Here is a 20557-nt window from a genome sequence, read left to right as displayed (position 1 = left end):
TTCATGCGACGCACTGGGGCGGAAGCATGTTTGCGTTTTGGCGTCTCGCAGTCAAAGCTCCCTGCGCCTGAACGCAGGGGGACGGCGCTTCCGGTGGTTAAAAAAGTGGGCGACTGGAATGCCGACAAATTTCTTTGTGATTTTGTGGATTTACATGCACCCGCTTTTTTGAGGTAAGTCGCGCCTTGTTTCCCTTAATGATATAAACAAACTTGATCCTGATTGTTTTTTTCTTCTTCCGGGCGTGAAGCACTTTGACCACGTCTGACAGCAACATTTACACGTGCACATTTTTTACAAGATAACAATTTACATGTACTTCTACCTCATTCTGATTAATCCTCAAATCGTAACTAATTTCCCAGAAGTAGGACATTCTATAGGTAATGTAAATAAAGATTTGGCAGGAACATTGCTGACCGCTCCAAAACCGCTGGTAAGTATAATTCACCAGGGCGGTCAGAACAGGAAGGTCTATAATTACAATAAAACGTGTATAAATAGCGTGTTCCCGTGTATGTTGATATTGAATGTATTTTGTTAATAGAGCAAATTAATCAAGACACAGGAGTGATGTGGACCACGAATGATAGCATATTCCAAAGGGATGAAATTTGAAGGCATTTTATTAAATATAATATGTCATTAATTACATAACTTGTCATATAAGAGGCCGTATTATTACTGTAAGCAAGTCAAGGAGGTTTGAACTTAATATCTTGGGCGGGTTTTAAGTTATTAACAAAGCTTTACAATATGTCATAAAGTATACAAAGTCCGTAAATCTGACAGTATTTTAGCATTTGTTACAGAACTTGTCACAAAAGAGCGCATTGTTACTGTGAAGAAGTTTAGAAAGTATGAATTTAATGTCTCCAATAGCTTCGATGTCCTAATTACACTTCTGTTCAAAGATATTTCTTTTACATTGAAGTCTATATTGTAAAAATATACATTAACTATTAATATTTTATTCACGTCTTCTGTAATTATACTATTGCCATCTTCTGTAACTGTTTTTACATCACCTGTAAACATGTTATTGTCGTCTTCTGTAAAAAGACTAATGATGTCTTCAGTAAATATTTTATTGAAGTATTCTGTTACCATCTTATTGACAACATCAGTAACTATTTTATTGACGTCTTCAGTAACTATTTCATTGATATATTCTTTAACTATTTTATTGAAGTCTTCTGATACACTGCCGGCGTACCGTCCTTGTTTTTACTTCTCCGTTTTGTCAATGCATACATGTTCAAAAGAAAAAAAGGTTTTGTTTTGTTAAATACAGTGAGTTGACTTTGGCGTCGGTGATAAATTGAACAATATTTTGATACCGACTTTGACAAATGCTAGAAGAACACATGTCAGAAAACCTCACACGCACACGTTCTCGTGCAGTTGTATCAATGATAATGACTATCAGTTTTAAAATCAAATGAACGTCCCCTTGTTGATGTTCCGCGTTGGTCAGTGAACCCCGGCCGCTGCTGTAAAGAGTTCAAAGTGAAGGTGATTGCCCCCTCCCGGCGGACCAGGGGTTTAAGACAGCTAGCGATGCCGGACTGCTAATGAGGCGTGACTGATTGTTCTTGTTCCTCTACACACACACCCAAGGTTCTAACGCCATTATAATTGACTAGGTATATTTTCTTAATAATTTACTCAAAACCACGAAAACTTAGATTTATGGTCTGAATACAATATTTATATAAACCGTGATCGCACTTTTCTACTTGTACCCTATTAGCCATGTGGTAAAAAAAATATTCGATTTTCGAGAATTTTGACTTCCTGCTTTTACTAGCAATCTTTCAAATGCTGTGGGGTTTTCCAAAAAAATATTGTTTTGTATTACAGTTTTCCATAAAATGGTGAGAATGGAACAATTGAAAAGAGCATGTCCGTCGATTAAAGGGACTAGACACCAGATGGTCCCAAATTCGGCAAACACAGTATTTTCTCAAAACAAGCCTAGAATTATCAATTAGGAACTAGTATGACGCCGTTAAAAAATATCATTTTACATGATAAAAAATATTTCGTCGATGTCTCAGCTGAGCTTACCCGTTTAAAAATAGCGCAGTTTATAGTGTGCATTTTTAGCATGTGAAAGTCACGTGATTAGTACAGAAACATACACCGACGCCATTTTTTAATTTAACTGGAATTTACGAGGTAGGCAAACCCAGTATATTTCGAATTGGAAAAATACGCAAAAACTGCGAAAGATGCGTGTGTCGTAATCAGTGTGATGCACCAGTAAGTACGAATCAATGCTCTGTACACGCTGATATCATTTTTTTATGTAAGTTTTTGACATTTTTCTGCTCTGTTGCAATGCTATCATCTGGTGTCTAGTCCCTTTAAAGAGGATCGAAGTGCATCTCCAAGATCATGACAAAAGTGTAATTTTTAGAGCAAGTAAAACTGGATTTTCTCGTAGATATAATTAACCTTTCATAGACCGGAAGTTGAACCGAAAGTATTAGCGACCTTCGTTTCGACACCAATTAAGACTTTTTAATGGCAGGAAACATAAGCCATTATCGCTTCTCAGTAGATCAGTATAATGAAACAAATAGCACATCTCATAAATGTTTCTATTTTATCTATCTTGTACTAAGATGTATATGTGAAGTTCGATATTTTATAATATACCTGGCGGTCAACACAATCAGAAGAGGTCACGCACGATACTGGCCATACAGTCCGTTGCGAAAATAGTGCTTACAATATTAGTACATGTAACATAATTCAGTTGTTATATGTTTTTTGTTTTTGATTTCTACTTGTTGAACAAGTCGTTAATGAAACCTTGAAATACAACTGAATAAATATGCCCCAATTTGGGCGTCATTCGAAACCAAGCAAACCACAAGTGATGAAATAGAACTTTCGGTTAGTGTACACCCTTTATGTGTACCCATTTGCATTGTAATAACTTAACACCCAATTGAAAATAAGCACTCACGTTTGATTTCCCTTGTACATGGAAGCATTTCAACAAATCTTTGATACAAGTATAATATTCCTTTGTTAGATGTGATTACATCGATTACACACATCTATAAACGATATATGGCTTACCATAGTTTAAACAGTATTCATTTCATAAAAATACATTTAAATACACATGATACATGAACCATCGTAATTACCTATTTGGCCGTTTCCCTTGCCCTCGCACTTTGTTTTACCATTTTTCTCTATATTTTGAAACACTAAATGTTGCCATTCTCCACACGTATTGTGTTGTGTTGACGAAAATTCTTAATTTGTTACTGGCAACCATTCTTGGTTGCGTTCCATTTTTTATTCTAGTGTTAGGTGAACAGAAAAAAAAACCCATATTGTATTACAATTAGAATGTATTAGAACGGTAATCATAAAGTGTAGATTTGACCGTGTAATAAGTGTGGATAAATTACAGCGGTATTCCGGAATATACACGCATCCCTATTGTACGGATAGTACCAATATGGTCCCAAACACTGACTAGACCATTTTCCTTTAGGATTTTAAGCTTCACTCTCACAGATATACCATTTTTGCAATTTTAAAAAAAAAAAAATTGTCTTGGAAAGAGCAATATTTTGCGTAAATATCTGCAAACCAATGATATAAGATTGCTGACAAAAAATCAGATCATAGATTTTCATATTTCCGTTCGAATGTTTTTTATGGCTTACTTATGGTATAAACAAGTGCATTAAAAATCAATTTTTGAACTTCAATACAAATATCTGCGATCCATTTTTGTCAGCCGTCTTATATAACTGGTTTCCATAGATTTTCGCAAAAACTGGCTCGTTCCAAGACAAAATAAAATAAAAAAAGTTGTCAAAACGTTCAATCTGTGAGAGTGCAGCTTTAAGATGAAATATGGAGTTTTTATCTGTGTTTTTTTTCAGTGAAATAACAGCAGTGCTATCGATATTTTCACTACAAATCAAAGTACTTTTAAAATCAATTGTTAGTAGTAGTTTCCCTTTGCGCTCATTGTGTAATGATAGTTCTGTTTATCGGGAAGTGGGACTGCAGTAACTAAAACAAATATATTATAAACTGTTTGTCATTTCATCCAAACGAAGTGATACCAAAGCCGTGCTTTAAATACACGCTGAACTCTCATGCTGTCCCTTTAGTCTGTCCGTAGCTGTTGAGGTAGAGTGTCCATTGCCACACCCACCACTTTTATTTTATGTTGTCTATGATAACAAATGTGCACTGTTTTGTTTACAAACAGTAGATGCATACTGCGAGAAGTCGTTGACCTTGCATGTTATGATGAAACTAAATTTAAAGATTACAGAAAAAACACAGATTTGTACGGAATGCCGTAAGGGCCATCGCCTGTGAATGTGCTCATATAAATCGCGTTACTCGAAAGTACGATGATTAAACCGCGAAATCACGAAACTACGATGGTGAAAACGCGACAGTACAATGATGAAAACGCAACATTATGATAACGAAAACCGGACAATACGACAGTACGATGATGATAATGCGATAAACTATAGTGTTTTTACCATTGTATTGTCGCGTTATCACTATCGTAGTTTCGTGAGTTCGCGTTTTCAACATCGTAGTATCGTACTGTCGTGTTTTCGTCATCGTACTGTCGCGTTTTCATCATCGTACTGTAGTGTTTTCATCATCGTACTATCTCGTTTTCATCATCGTGCTGTCGCGTTTTCATCATCGTACTGTCGTGGTTTCATCATCGTACTTTCGCCTTCCGGTGCGCATGTGCAGAGAAGACTTTGCCTCCATATGACAGAATGTCGGTTTCAGGGGTGCTTCTATTAGTCATTGAATCATGTCTTCAACTGAAGTTTTTACCACGTATTATCGCGTTTTCGTTATCATACTGTCGCGTTTTCATCATCGTGCTGTCGCGTGTCACCATCGTAGATTCGTGAGTTCGCGTTTTCACCATCGTACTATCGAGTATCGCGTTTCAGATCAACACATTCATAGGCGATGGCCCTAACGGCATTCTGTAGATTGTTGATTACACTACCTTAAGTTCAACGGACGCAGAGAAAACATTTCCCCTCATGATTTGTTATTATCAGTCATATAATAGATTTTACAAATATACGATCAAGTTATACGTATTTTGCAGTTCCAGTGTGTACTAACTAAAACAACTTTTCAAATTATACCAAGATTATACGAGGTTAAAAGGATGGAATACATGAATACTTTTCATTGCAATTCCTGACCCTGACCGATATGCATATATAAATATGGTGACATAATTGTAACGTTCGTATAATTCATTTCTGAATCATGTCATTAGGCGTGTTCGGACATAAAAAGGCCGATTATCGGCTACATTTTCTATACGACACATTATCTGTCCTACTGCTACTACTCAGCTCCTTCTGCTGCTGTAACGTCTGCTGCTACTGATCTTGCTGCTGCTACTGCTACTGCTGCTATTAAAACTACTACTACTGCTTCTGCTACTGCTACTGCTTCTGCTACTGCTGCTGCTGCTGCTACTACTACTACTGCTGCTGCTGCTGCTGCTGCTGCTGCTGCTGCTGCTGCTGCTGCTGCTGCTGCTGCTACTACTACTACTACTACTACTACTACTACTACTACTACTACTACTACTACTACTACTACTACTACTACTACTACTACTTCTACTACTACTACTACTCATACTACTACTACTACTACTACTACTACTACTACTACTACTACTACTACTACTACTACTACTACTACTACTACTACTACTACTACTACTACTACTACTACTACTACTACTACTACTACTACTCATACTACTACTACTACTACTACTACTACTACTACTACTACTACTACTACTACTACTACTACTACTACTACTACTACTACTACTACTACTACTACTACTACTCATACTACTACTACTACTACTACTACTACTACTACTACTACTACTACTACTACTACTACTACTACTACTACTACTACTACTACTACTACTACTACTACGACTACTACTACTATGACTACTATGACTACTACGACAACAGCACCAGCGACAACAACTATTTCTACTTATCTGTGTACTTTTCAATTAATTAAACACCATAATTCAATTTTGTCTTTCTTGATTCTCGTTGTTTGGTTGGTCCTGATAACGGACGGAGCGGTCAATTCGCTGACCATGTACCTTTGACCGACACACATTTGTGCGGACTAGGACAACCAGACGCGATTTGGCGTGATAGTGATGTATAGTAGTTTTCGATAAATAAATTATTTATTAAGCAATTTATAAAAAAAAAAATACGCATCAAATTAGTGTCAATCTCTGAATTGTTTTATGGTTATATGATATATCGATTCAAAGTCTTTTAAGGTTTATATACAATTGACCTCCTTTACAATTGGACTTAATATGACATACACAAGGATTACTATTTTTAAGTTTCTTGTTTTAACTATTTTGTAGTGCTCAATGTTCTAGTGGTGTGTATCATGGCCCTCGTACCCAAAATGCTCCCGCCATGACTCGTAAGAAAATAGTAATTCCCGAAATGCGGCTGTTGTCTGTGGATTTTAAGGAGCATTTCTGGAGTTCTGATTAATGTTCTCCTCAAGTGGATTTCGCGGAATATCTCACTCAGTGTTGGACGTGTTTATTATGTAATTCACAGGTTTACACTGTATAATGAGAACCATGAATGAATCAGGGAGAGCTGTTGAACCGATTATGATTTATTGAATTAAACCAACTGGATAAAATATCTTACACATTCCAGCTCTAAGAGCAGCCTTTGAAGGCATGAACTTTCCCTCAGGTACAGCCTTTAAATAATTTTTCATCGTCTATAAAAATATATATTATCTTAAATAATAGCCAATCTAACTGAATAATAAGCTTTCGTGTTGTCTGGTATTACTGTCTCGATACTAGACAGCGCGCACCTGCCAAGCGGTAAATAACTCACTAAATAACACCAATTAATGACAAAATGGAAGTTTGGCGGATGTTTTTGTGAAGGGGTTGCTATCCTATTGGAGGAGACAGGATCGTTAACACTTATTGTGGGTTAATTCATTTTAAAACTTTAACAGTGTTTTATTAATATTACAATGTCCTTTCGACAACTTTTCGTTGTACCTTTTTCAATTCAGTGCATCAATGGTTACATTACTCTGATGAAGTTGCGCAAGTAACAAAATCAAACTGGAAAGAGTTAGATACTCACTAAGTTATGACTAATCAGTTTGATTTTTAGAACAAACTCAACACATTTCACAATAAGCAGTATTTCATGTAAAAAAATAAATTAATCCGTTTACGAAGAGGAGTCAAAAGCTTACAAGAGCTTTTTTTTTAAAATAAAATCCGACAGGTTTGAATTAATTCGATAAAAAAGAGGGAGAGATTTATATTGAAAGGGAAAACATGAACTATCCAAATGACGCGTTGACATTTCAGAGTTCATATTATCGATATGTTGCCAGCAAATATAGTACATGTATTTGACTTTATTTATAGATGATTATTATTTTAAATATTTATACTCCTGTAAGGTAGCAGACCAATTAACTTATAAACTCACACAATAAATCTATCATTTGAAAATGAGCCCCAGATCTTTAAGTTCGTAAATTATATTGAAGCACAGATATTTGAACTTCAACATATACGCGTTTTTAAAAGTACAGTGGCTGGTTATGTCACTTATAAAAGTCAACTCCGTTTAAATGATGACTTTTATATATCGCATCAAAATGAAATAAAATGTTTTAAATGAAATATATCCTAACGGCGGATGTTATACCTTAAACAATAACGGTATAAAGAAATTAATTTGTTAAACAAAACTTGAAATAAAGGTTAATGTTTTATTGCACTCACATCAACTGAAGAGTAAGCTGCTTTCTAAAATACTGACTTCTATATTCCTTATCTTATTTTGTATGTGTTATCATTTCATTTCACCGAAAATGAAACAAAATTCCTGTGGTTTTCATAAAAAATAAATATATCTCTCTTTGTATCGATGATGAATGAGCATCTCTATCCAAAATTAGTTTGACAGATAAGTTATCGCGCTGTGTAGAGATTAGTAACAGCTTCACCACCGGGGTGGCGGGAGGGGTTCCGAGTCATTTCTTTGACAGCGCTGCTCGGCGCGCCGTTATTAGGTAACTCGAGTGCAATCCCGTCATCCATTCTCTGCAACTGTTCGCTGCTCCTGTACTCAAGTCATTTGACAGATACAACTGTGTGTGTGTGTATGATTTATGAGTACGCGTAGTCATTTTCGCTAATATCAAATCCTGTTCATATCGACGATAAGATGCTGGCATGGTTTTTTTTTCTGTCTGAGACAAATATATTGACGATGATTGGACAATCACCCTTTATCCTCAGCAAGTAAATACAGGTCTTACTACCAAAGTCATGTTATTATTTTATAAACAATGCGTTGTTTTAAGTTGAGAGAGGAAGGTGTTTTCAGTGTGTGTTTTGTTTTAATATTACATTAATTATACTTACTTTAAATAGTGCTGTAGAATAAACTCGGAATACAATCTTACTAGGGTATGTATATACTTTTTAATACCTAAACAAATGTGATTTGCAACCGTAAAGAAAGAAAAAGGTGCTATGTGATTATTTATCTGGGAGGTATCCCCTTAAAATGTATTACTTTTATTACTTTAGTTTCCTATTGTTTTGCAGAATATCCTTGAATAGTATTGTGTATGGTGAAACATTCCTAATAGGTTTAACCATATGCTTCTAATACTATATAAAATACGATATGAGTTTAGGCTACAACGGTGTTTATGACACTGTACAATATTTATACGGAATACCATGCTAGTTCAATTCAGTTAAACATGTGTTGTTGTTTTTTTACAATTAAAATATTTTAAAACATGTGTAGACTAGTTCCTAAAACAATACATTCGTGTAAAATGAAAATTGATGGAAGGGTGTAACGTATCATTACTGATGAAGTGATCATGTCATCTTGTCGGTTGTATGTCGACTGGACGAGTCATAACATGACATGCTACCAAGGTAATGTTGTCGACTGGTTGTATGTCGACTTGACGAGTTATAACACGACATGTTACCAAGGTAATGCTGTCGACTGGTTGTATGTCGACTAGCCGAGTTATAACACGACATGTTACCAAGGTAATGCTGTCGACTGGTTGTATAACGACTAGCCGAGTTATAACACGACATGTTACCAAGGTAATGCTGTCGACTGGTTGTATGTCGACTTGACGAGTTATAACACGACATGTTACCAAGGTAATGCTGTCGACTGGTTGTATGTTGACTTGACGAGTTATAACACGACATGTTACCAAGGTAATGCTGTCGACTGGTTGTATGTTGACTTGACGAGTTATAACACGACATGTTACCAAGGTAATGCTGTCGACTGGTTGTATGTCGACTTGACGAGTTATAACACGACATGTTACCAAGGTAATGCTGTCGACTGGTTGTATGACGACTAGCCGAGTTATAACACGACATGTTACCAAGGTAATGCTGTCGACTGGTTGTATGTCGACTTGACGAGTTATAACACGACATGTTACCAAGGTAATGCTGTCGACTGGTTGTATATCGACTAGCCGAGTTATAACACGACATGTTACCAAGGTAATGTTGTCGACTGGTTGTATATCGACTAGCCGAGTTATAACACGACATGCTCCCTCGTAACGCAACATGTTGCCAAAGTTATATCCACTTTCTGTTTGTCGACTTGACGTGTTCTTATACGACATGTTGCCAAAATTATGTATTAGTTGTTGGTCGACTTGACGAACTAAACGATGAGTTTATGCCAAAGTTATGTCGACTTGGTGGGTGTATGTCGATTTGACGAGTTCTTATACGACATGCTACCAAAGTTATGTCGACTTGGTGTATTTCGACTTGACGAGTTATGAGACGACATGCTACCAAGGTAATGATGTCGACTTGTTGCATGTCGAATTGACGATGTATAACACGACATGTTACCAGAGATATGTCGACTTGTTATATGTCTACTTGACGAGTTATGAGACGCAATGTCGCCAGAGTTATGTCGACTTGTTGTATGTCGACTGGACGAGTTATAACACGACATGTCGCAAGAGTTATGTCCACTTGTTATATGTCTACTTGACGAGTTATGAGACGCAATGTCGCCAGAGTTATGTCGACTTGTTGTATGTCGACTGGACGAGTTATAACACGACATGTCGCCAGAGTTATGTCGACTTGTTGTATGTCGACTTGACGAGTTACGAGACGACATGTTGCCAGAGTTATGTCGACTTGTTGTATGTCGACTTGACGAGTTATCACACGACATGTCGCCAGAGTTATGTCGACTTGTTATATGTCGACTTGACGAGTTATGACACGACCTAAGTTATGTCGACCTGTCCACTTATGAGGTTGATATGTCATCGTATTATTATCGAAAAAACTAGCTGTACAGCTACGTCGACTTAATTAATTAATGTTGCATTTCTGAAGCCTAATGATAATGTGAACACTTACAAGAATACAGTTTAAATAATTGTGTATTTTATTTTTTACCCAATAGAGTTTGTTTTTCAACTAAAACAATTTGTCTAGTCACAATTTTGCACATTCATTAAATGTTATCAATGTAAAACGCTGTGCAGATGTATGCAATACTAATATGCCATGTTGACATTATATTAAACATTTAAGGTATACGATGTACAATATTGCAGATTTTGGATGCCTGATGGCCCAATATTATGTTTGTATCCCATGAGCTGGTTTTACAAGTAGATTAGAAATAACTTACACATATTTAAGGAGTGAGGTGCGGGGGTGGTGTTATTATCGGGGTATGAACGCGGCGGTTGGGCTGGTTAAAGTGTGTGGAGGGACTCCACGCGTACATTAACCAGCCCAACTGCGTTCATATCCCCGATAATGATATCAATCACGCAATTAATTAATTATAATTACACCAATAACTCATTTTGCTTTAAAAAATGTTTAAAAATACTTCATTTCATTTAATAAACTTACAGTAATTCTTTCTCACCCATTCTGTACTAAGAACCACTACTTTACTTTTCAACTTAAAATTGAAACGCTAATAACAACAATATATTTAACATAAATTACCACATTCTAACATGATGATTTATTTTTTCGTGAGTTTTTGGCAGTATAGCAAGATGAAACTTTTCAATTTTTATGTATATTAATATGCAATGATTCCCGATCCGAACATATCCGAAGATGTTGCGTTTATCGGAAAATATTCGCAATTGCCGAAAAGCAGTTCATTTAAGGAATGGAATTTGAGGTGTAAACATACCGAAATAAACACTGTAAGCACGCCATGTTTGGCCTGGAAAGATGGCAAATAGGAACTTTCACGCTCGATTTCAGTTGAAATAACGAACAAAAATATCATAAACTACATGTGCGCATGGTAACATGTTGTCGTGCGATTCCTTGTCAAAGGTAAAATTTGAGACCCGACCGGACGCACAATCCAACCATCGACCTAGAAACTTAATTGACAACCAAGTTCTGATTAACCAAGTAACCAACCGGACAACTAACCTTCAATAATTAATTCATATGAAAATGATGCTACTCTCTTTATACAGATCTTTCTTAAACAATCACATACATATCATACTTTGTCAATACATGACATTTAAGAATCTTCATTGTTATATATTGCAGGCGCGCACTAAAATGTACCGTGTCTACCACTCGCCCTCGCTTCTCGTGCTTCTGAGTCTGGTAATGTCGCTGCTGCGGGCCGTGTGTGCCGACTGGGAGCGCGTGTGTACGCCCTTCACGCGGAGTTTCGGTGCGCATCCGGGCGGTATCTGCGGCCACCGGCTGGATGAGATGCTGGACGTTCTGTGCGTGGACGGCTACAACCAGTACCCATCACAGTCTTCCGGATACGGAGGTTATTTCCGCCGGAAACGTCACACAAAAACAGGTAGCCCAACTCATACAAACGCTTATAACCATTAAAAGCTTCAATAAGATTATATTTGTGCACGTCGTTTTCTTATGCAAAGTAGGAATTAAATGTTAAGTTGGGCCTACACCCAAACGAATTCCCTACCATTTGCATTTGCCCCGGTTTTGCGAGCGCGTTGATATCTTACACCCTTGTGCCGGTGCAGTACACGTTTCACGCGTTGAAATCATTGTATTATCATAACATTACACTATCTGGAATGCAGCCACTTATCTCTTTACAACCTTTGATTAAAATGTCTTCGCGATGATGCAACGAATCTACAGTATACGCCTCTTCTATGATAACTACTTTACTTCGGAAACATGTTAGGAATGTCGCGGTTTCGTCGCTGGCTTCTGACATTGCCAAATACAAAACTACAATCTTACTTCAGCACATTCTCGCAACAATTTTTCGTTCAGTTAAAACAGTCAACCTCAAAATAAAAAAAATATGATATTCTATTTTCACTTCCGCGCATCGTTTTCTGTTGAATTACATCGCTAAGTTTCTTTCCATAAGAAACGCGAGTTTCCATCGCGAGTTTATAATATCGCTTTCTTTTAATGGACTTTGAGGTGACAGTTTTTTGGCTTTCTGTATAAACTGAGAAAAGCAAGATGCGAGAATGTCAAATAAATGTCGCTCTTCCTTCTTTGGCAATCTCAGAAACTATACCGCTTTATCCCTTTATACAGGAATCCCTTACAGGATCCAGTAGTTTATAACAATGAAATCACAAAAATTAACATCTTAATAACGTTATCTCTATTTAGGGGCTGTAATTAATCACAACGCCTCTGTTCGTATTCCTTACCTATAATAAGCCCACGTACAACATACTAGTTTTCAACTTACTAGTTCATACTTTCTTACTGTTCCCAAGCTTCTTACTGTTAGGGTAAAAGCATCTGTTTTGTGGCGGCTTTTCGAGTGTCTTGCTTTGTAATTATCATATATAGTTTACTGTTCTATTGCAAATAAATGCCATCATTTTAGTTCAAGCATTGTAACAGACTTGGTGTCGGCGTCATACAAAAAACGTTAACCGTGTAACATAATTTAATACACTTAAGTCGAATTCCTAAACATTTCAAAGTCAAATTATTTTTTTTATTTTTTAAAAACTTTATATTTTTATCAAATCATCAAAAAATGAAGTATTTCAGATAGTATAAAGTCGTTATATCATGTGATCAGTGAAATACTTACCTTAAGAAAATGACATATTCATAAGTTAAGAAATTACTTAAGATCTTTTATGAATATCGGCCCTGCAGATGTTCACTACAGAAATGTCAATGTATACATGTTTAGCAAGTCCTATAACTCTTTCTAAAATGGTTCGAAAACTTCACTTTTATTGACTGAAATGACCTTTTCTTGTGAAGCTCCCAATTTCTCAAATTGACGTGATACTTTCAGATGACGGTCCCAGTTTGAGAGATATAGTTATACCTAAATCTGAGGCCAACGCCTATTTATCCCGCCAAAAACGTTCCAGCTACTATAACCGCGGGATTGTGTGTGAATGCTGCTTCCATCGCTGTGATATCATGGAACTCCTGTCCTATTGCCGAACTAGTGGCCCGGACTATTTTGGGCTCTTTAAAAGAAGCGCAGACAAACAGACGGATTTTCGTCGTCATCAAAGAAAAATGGAAAATGATTAGTGCTTTTGTTAGTTATAGTTTTATTATTATTATCACCACACCCCGTAAAGCAAAGTATATCCGAGTTACTTTCGCTGTCTACACGTATTTTTCGTTAACATTGACCATGATGTATAAAATAAATAAATGCCATTGGAATATGTTCCTATTCGACATATTATCGGTGTTCTTAAGGTTATCTTAATTGAATATGACATGTCTATTACATACACCACAAACGATTTTCTACAGTGCTTTCTGCCCATTTGGAACACATCGGCCGTTTTTCATCGGAAAGAACCTCGGATGTATATGAACGTTTTACAATGTCAGAAATCTTTACATTTAACTACGCTGCAAGTAGATCGCGTAATATTTTCAATTAAGCAGATAAACTTTATGAATTTACTCTTGGGAATCTTAAATATTTATGCAATGATTTATTTAGTACACTTCACTGACAGTCCATTTAAACTTAGTAATACAAAATGCACGTTAAAACTCTACAATTAATTAATACTAGTATTTAAAGTTTTACGAACTACTTCTAATGGTGTACAAGCGTACATCCAAGGTTGATTTCGATGGAAATTGGCTGAGGTGTACCGAATGGTGGACTACCTACAGTAACTGTTTTGCTCGTTGAATTTAACCTCGTCATACAAGAGTTTTGTACCTTGTAATTTTCACAATCCTCTTTGGGTGACCACTAAGTATCTATTTATAGTTTGCCCTTGAATGACTCCCTTATTGGTATAGGGAATCAATATATATGAGAGTACGTGAGCGTCAAACTGGTGTTAATATTGGCATTGGCATGTTAGAACGTAGCGATCATATAGTTCATACTAGTCATGCACTTTTACATTTCAATAGAATTATTCCTTATATAACATGTACTTATAAGATATTTCTGTTGAGCTAAATATGACAAGCCAATTTTGACAATTCAGAGCTATTGACCTAAGTAACAATACTTGGACCTCGTGAAAACATCATTCTAGTCTTTACAGCTAACATCATGAACATCCAGAGTGACAAGTGGACTTGAACATTTCAGGTATCCGACATACAAATACAATGTTCGATTTATCGTGCAATTAGCCGTTATGTTAAATGTTGATGCCCGTTGAACCTATGTAATTTTGGTATTACTTGAAGGGGTATTTCTTACTGATTACTAATATGTAAAATAAATGACTGAACTTCCTTACAGATAAAGTTATTACAATTTATATTTTTTATTTTATCTGGAGTGGGAAGAAATTGACCTATTTTGCAATCTTTCAAGGTCAAAAGAGCGTGTTTGTAATTAAAATATCGGTTTAATTTTTACATATCCGTTATCTCCATATATAATCATTTCAATTGATAGCAAACCAATATTGGGTCACCGGGTTTCAAGATGTCACACTATTGTACATTGGATATATTGAGCGAGTTATCAGTAAGTAAGATGTGGTTATATTACCTGGTACCAGTGGACATGAAGAACGGCATGGCGTATTCATATGTCCTTATACAGCTATTTATCCTGGGTTTTATGCCCTTGACGGGGCGGCGTATATTGATCCCATTGTCCTTTTTTGGTTATTCCGTCTGTCCGTCCATTAACACATAGTATCCGCTGTATTTGTTTATCTTTGATTGGGAATTCATCAAAACTTCCAAGCATTGTGGAGTGCAAGTTATAGGTATGTCGGGAATACAATATGTTGCCTCTTCTCGAAGGTCAAGGTCAAATTTGGAGGTAAATGTTTGTATGTATTTCATAGCGATGGTTCATGTCTCAGCCATAGCGTCGTAAGTAATGATGGGATCTAAATCAGACCTCCACATAATTGTAGATCCCCACAGAAGGTTGTGTCGCGCATACAATTTATACTCTCATCACAAAGGTTAAGATCACACGTGGCGGTCAATGTTACCCAATCATCTGTAGTTTTGTAAAACTCAATATTTATTGTGTTATAAAAGAGCACTGACTCAAATAGCGTTTATGTGTTCAGCTGAAAGTTCAAGGTCACGCTTAGAAATCAATGTTACTAATTAGGAATTCATGTATCAGCCATAACTCAAAACTCTTCATGATATGTCAGTCTAACTTAACATACTTCAAAACATCATGGGCAAATGTGTCAAATAAACATTCAGGCCTTTTGCTGAAAGGCAATGTCAAGCCTTCAGCAAGAAAGTGCTGTTTATAATAGCAATTGTTTGTTTATAACTGTGTTGTGATACATTTTATTAAGCATACATGCTAAATTCAAATAGCTTTCCGTCCGACAATGCCCATTAGGGGGCATTTGTCACGTTCCTTTGACAGCTCTTGTTGAAATATATTTGAATGTTGTTGTTATCTTGTTATCATTTTATTAGGCTCTTGCTTATAGATAATCATATATCAATGTGTTATCCGGGGGTAATCATCACTTCTGTAAAATCCTAGTACTCATTTGAAATTCATGGCATTTGGTATGGTTGATTCCCACCTTTGTTAAAGTTCTGACATAATTCATGCCTTTCAATAAATGTGAGGTACACCTAGTTGGACTGGCGCCTATGATTGTTTTTATTCCATGTTTAGTTAGTACCGTCCTATGAAATACATGCTCCCTCCGAGAAAATTAAAAGTTGCAGATATAAGTACGAGCGTTTTCGGACATATTGCAAACTGAAAATACCATATTTGAAAAGCTCTTAGATCGCAGAGGATAGCTTAAGTGGTGTATTTATATAACATTTTAAACACCACGAAAGAAAAGTACTCCAGTGATTGATTCCGCCCAGTAACATTTAGGTGCGCAACCTACATTTTGATGTCGCAGAGGTGGAAATGTTCTTCACTCGTTGCATCGGTCGCACTTAATCACTAACAGAATTCTCACAAACAATCACAAACCAGAAACATGGAACAACAACACAAAAATCCACAAACAACACAGTACACATATACTATAGAAAACCTAGGTTTGCTTATCAAGGATTGTTAGATATCGCAATTCCTATAATAAGTGCCCTTACTAGTACTAGTAAAATAAAGATGTTATTATTATTATTATTATACCTAGCTTGTCTGAGCATGGCATTCTCGGTTTCAGCTGAACAACCGGAACGTTAAAACCAATGATCCACGGAGCGTAACGTCCGATTTTGACGTTGACAGCTTGTCGTTCCGCTTGACTATCCTACAGTTGTGACTGAACGCTAAATCACAGGACACGTCGAATTGAAGTCATGAGTGGAGTTTGAATGAAGACTGTTTTGTGGGACTAAATGAAGGCATGAGAAACATACCTGTCTTAAGCTGGGCTTGTCCGACGTAAACCATAGAACTACAATTTATCTTTTGTTACTTTTCATTCATTCCCTGGGCCGTTGTTTGTTTGAATATTAATTCATGAATTCCATCAAAACCTCGTCCGTTCATTCATCCGTCAATCTATACAGGCCGGTACAGGCAAGAACAAATAGAAAACAGTCCCCTTCACACTCGGCCTCGAGGGCTTATACACAGCTGATGTATATTTAAACCCTTCCCTGAATACCATTCTATAACCTCCTATAGAAAACAACAAAATCAATACTTTTCAATGGTATTATTTTGGAAGTCACAGTGAGTGAAGCACCCTCCTTCTGGGGGAAAACCCAGAAACCTCTGCCCGTTTGTTATCTAGATTTAAAGGATTTGTCTCGTACCACTAGATGTCGGGCCTCATCACCCATAAGCTCTTTAACAAAGATGTATAGAAAACATATAATTTTATGATTCATATATACGTATCAATCCATACAAATGTGCATTACATGATTATGTTCTTTGAAGAAAAATGAAAAACATATTTATCATTCATATGATGAAATTGCATAGTAACTGAAAACCTTTCACAATAAACATTTTCTTGTAAAATTTAACAATCAATTGAATCGATGTGAACGGATCGGTTCCCCAAACCTGAATGCCTTTACATTCATATTCGCACGAATTCCTCGTGCTTATCAATCGCCACCTGGCGGTTATTACATTATAAACAAGGGAAATTAATTTCCTTCTAATTCGTTTTACTCAAACGTAGGAAATTATATTTCCCTGAATACCATTCTATAACCTCCTATAGAAAACAACAAAATCAATGCTTTTCAATGGTATTATTTTGGAAGTCACAGTGAGTGAAGCACTTGGGAAACCGATGAAGTTCAAAGAACGGGTATGAGGATATAATAAACCAAATATTCTTAATATCATGATCTTTTCCAAATATACTCATAACTGACATGGAAATTTAATCTTCCGTTTACAAACTAAATACCGATTTCAAACAATAAAGAAACCTTTACACGTGTTTTTGTTTAATAGATTCACTTAATTAACACCATGTTTTTGACATTCTGTCCTTAACTCCATTGTTGAACACACTTGTTTCTCCAGCAGGTCTTAATCAATGTTCACTGCTTTTAATATCGTCAATGTCAGGAGCAATTTGTCCGAAAAATTTCATCTCATATATCCGTATAATATATCAATAAACAGCATATCATGTATAGTCAGTATACATTTCGGATAAAATCATCCTTCATTTCAAATCAATTGAATCTTTTTTCAACTGTTGAAATTGACACAAGCTGGAATGAGTTCTAGCTATGTTAATTATCGAACTGTCTCTTATGGGCTTACTATATAGATTTATACCAAATACATATCATTCATGAATACTGTACTTAAACCAATACAGTTGCAAGAGCGAAAGTCGCAAAACACTTTAGGCACTTCAACCTTATGAAAATGAATATATTGTAATAGTAAAAATTTTAGCAGGCGAAATATCCCTTCTCCCTAAACCGTAAATTGATTCCTACTTTTCCAACTGAATGAATAACTTTCGTTCGAGAATAATACTTTTGGCCATCCACTTCTTTAGCAGTTCCGGGAGAAGATCCACCTTGCCCGCCAAGCCTTCTAGTAAACCATCTGGTAAAATGACATCCTTATGCATCTGCAAAAATAGACGTTTACACGAAAATGTTTCTGCAAAACCATCATTTATAACTTATTCACATAAATTAGTTCAGTTAACAATCATGGCTTATAACTGATGCTATAACAATATGTTTCAACATATAATAACTGTACTGGTGAAGCCACCGTTTACTACAATTCATTCATTTCTGGCGAAGCCGCCTATGAATGTCTCTCAAGGCGAAGCCGCCGTAGCTCAGCGAAGCCGCTTTTGTACATTTATGCAAAGGGAGGTTATAAAATCCATATTAGTTTTCATCTACAGAATATTCTCCCTTAAAATCAATCAACAATATTTGACATAAATATCCCATTTGAACAATAATGGCCAAAACATAGCTGACTTCCAATAAAGAACTACCAAAACTCCCTTTACTCGATCATTTTTTTAGTTTGCGTATGACTCTAAAAAAGGCATCCGTCCCTGTTGAAGACGGATTCCAAGACCTAGAGAAAAATACTGTCAATTTAGCATCGTGTTCTGATGCAAACCAGTCTACATCTTATATGCCAAACCTCTGAATAACTACGTCCAAAATTTCAAACGAGATACCCCAATCATAATAATCACTATTCTAGATAAGAAGTCTGCCCTTTCATTTTGGGATCTCGGTATCCATTCTAACTCAAGCGAGATTGAATTTTTCATACACACTTTGAAGATACTAATAGCTATATCCTGGAGAATTATTACATTCATATAAATCAACAAACATCAATATTTACATATAAACTAGTACTGGTGAAACCACCGTGTACTATAATCATTCATTTCTGACGATCCCGCCATGAATCAGGGATGCCATTTTAAATAACTTCATAACAGTATCTATATATTAACTAGTACTGGTGATTCCACCGTGTACTATAATCATTCATTTCTGACGATCCCGCCATGAATCAGTGGATGACGTTTTAAATAACTTCATAACAGTATCTATATATTAACTAGTACTGGTGATTCCACCGTGTACTAAAATGATTCATCTCTGGTGATTCCGCCATGAATCAGCGATGCCGCTTATTATAACTTCATATGTTTCACATCCGGCCATTCTGTCGTTAAATCATCAATGTTGAATCATCAATGTTGAATCATCAATGTTGAATCATCAATGTTGAAACATCAATGTTGAATCATCAATGTTGCTTTTATAACTTTATAACAATATTTACATAAAAACTATTACTGGTAAAACCACCGTGTACTACAACAAGTAAGCTCTTTCGATTCCTCCATGAATCATAAATGTTGATTTTACACATTTAAAACAATATTTACATGTATATACTATATCTGGTATTACCACCGTGTTCTAAAACGAATCAGCTTTTTGACGATTCCGTAATGACTCTTCAATATCGTTTGTTAAAAACTTTCTAACAATAATTACATATAAACTGTTACTGATGATGCCACCGTGTACTATAACAAAACATCTCTGATGATGCTTCCGTAAATCAGCAATGCTGGTTTTTATACGTTTATAACAATATTTGCATATTAACAAGTACCTGTATCATGACAATCAGCCACTCCAGACAAAGTACCACTTCATCATACATGTGTTCTCCATACTATTAAATATCTTTCAAAACCAAAAACTCTTTTTGTAAACAATGTAATTGTTTTACGAAAAAATATTAAATCTGAACATAACAAATTAGCCCTTGCAATCTTTCATGACATTTTGCGAGCAGTTTTATTTAAAAACTTACTACTTTTGATAATCCTTGCGTATAACATAGAAATGCCTTTCCTACCGAATTTGAAATATTGTGAAAATTAATGTATATACACTTTTATATACAGTAAGTACTTGAATATGTCGGTAGTATCACACCAATTACAAACTGAA

At 35.9% G+C, this 20557-nt stretch overlaps 1 protein-coding gene across 3 annotated transcripts; it reads left to right on the top strand.

The window, feature by feature from the left end:
* LOC128237020 (con-Ins Im2-like) lies at nt 1-16945 on the top strand. Of its 3 annotated transcripts, XM_052952194.1 has the most exons (4): nt 1-173; nt 11735-12002; nt 13455-13709; nt 16783-16945. In XM_052952194.1, exons 2-3 carry the CDS (start codon nt 11747-11749, stop codon nt 13700-13702), a joined length of 504 nt encoding a protein of 167 aa, XP_052808154.1. In that variant the 5' UTR covers nt 1-173; nt 11735-11746; the 3' UTR covers nt 13703-13709; nt 16783-16945. The 3 variants fall into 3 exon arrangements, with proteins under 3 accessions (XP_052808154.1, XP_052808151.1, XP_052808152.1); XM_052952191.1 differs by lacking the exon at nt 16783-16945 and having other exon boundaries at nt 13455-16194; XM_052952192.1 differs by lacking the exons at nt 1-173; nt 16783-16945 and adding an exon at nt 8345-8575 and having other exon boundaries at nt 13455-16194.
* Nucleotides 16946-20557: the final 3612 nt, after the last annotated feature.

The sequence above is a fragment of the Mya arenaria genome, chromosome 6 (genome assembly GCF_026914265.1).
Source record: "Mya arenaria isolate MELC-2E11 chromosome 6, ASM2691426v1".
NCBI lineage: Eukaryota > Metazoa > Mollusca > Bivalvia > Myida > Myidae > Mya > Mya arenaria.
This window is presented reverse-complemented; position numbering and strand designations above follow the sequence as displayed.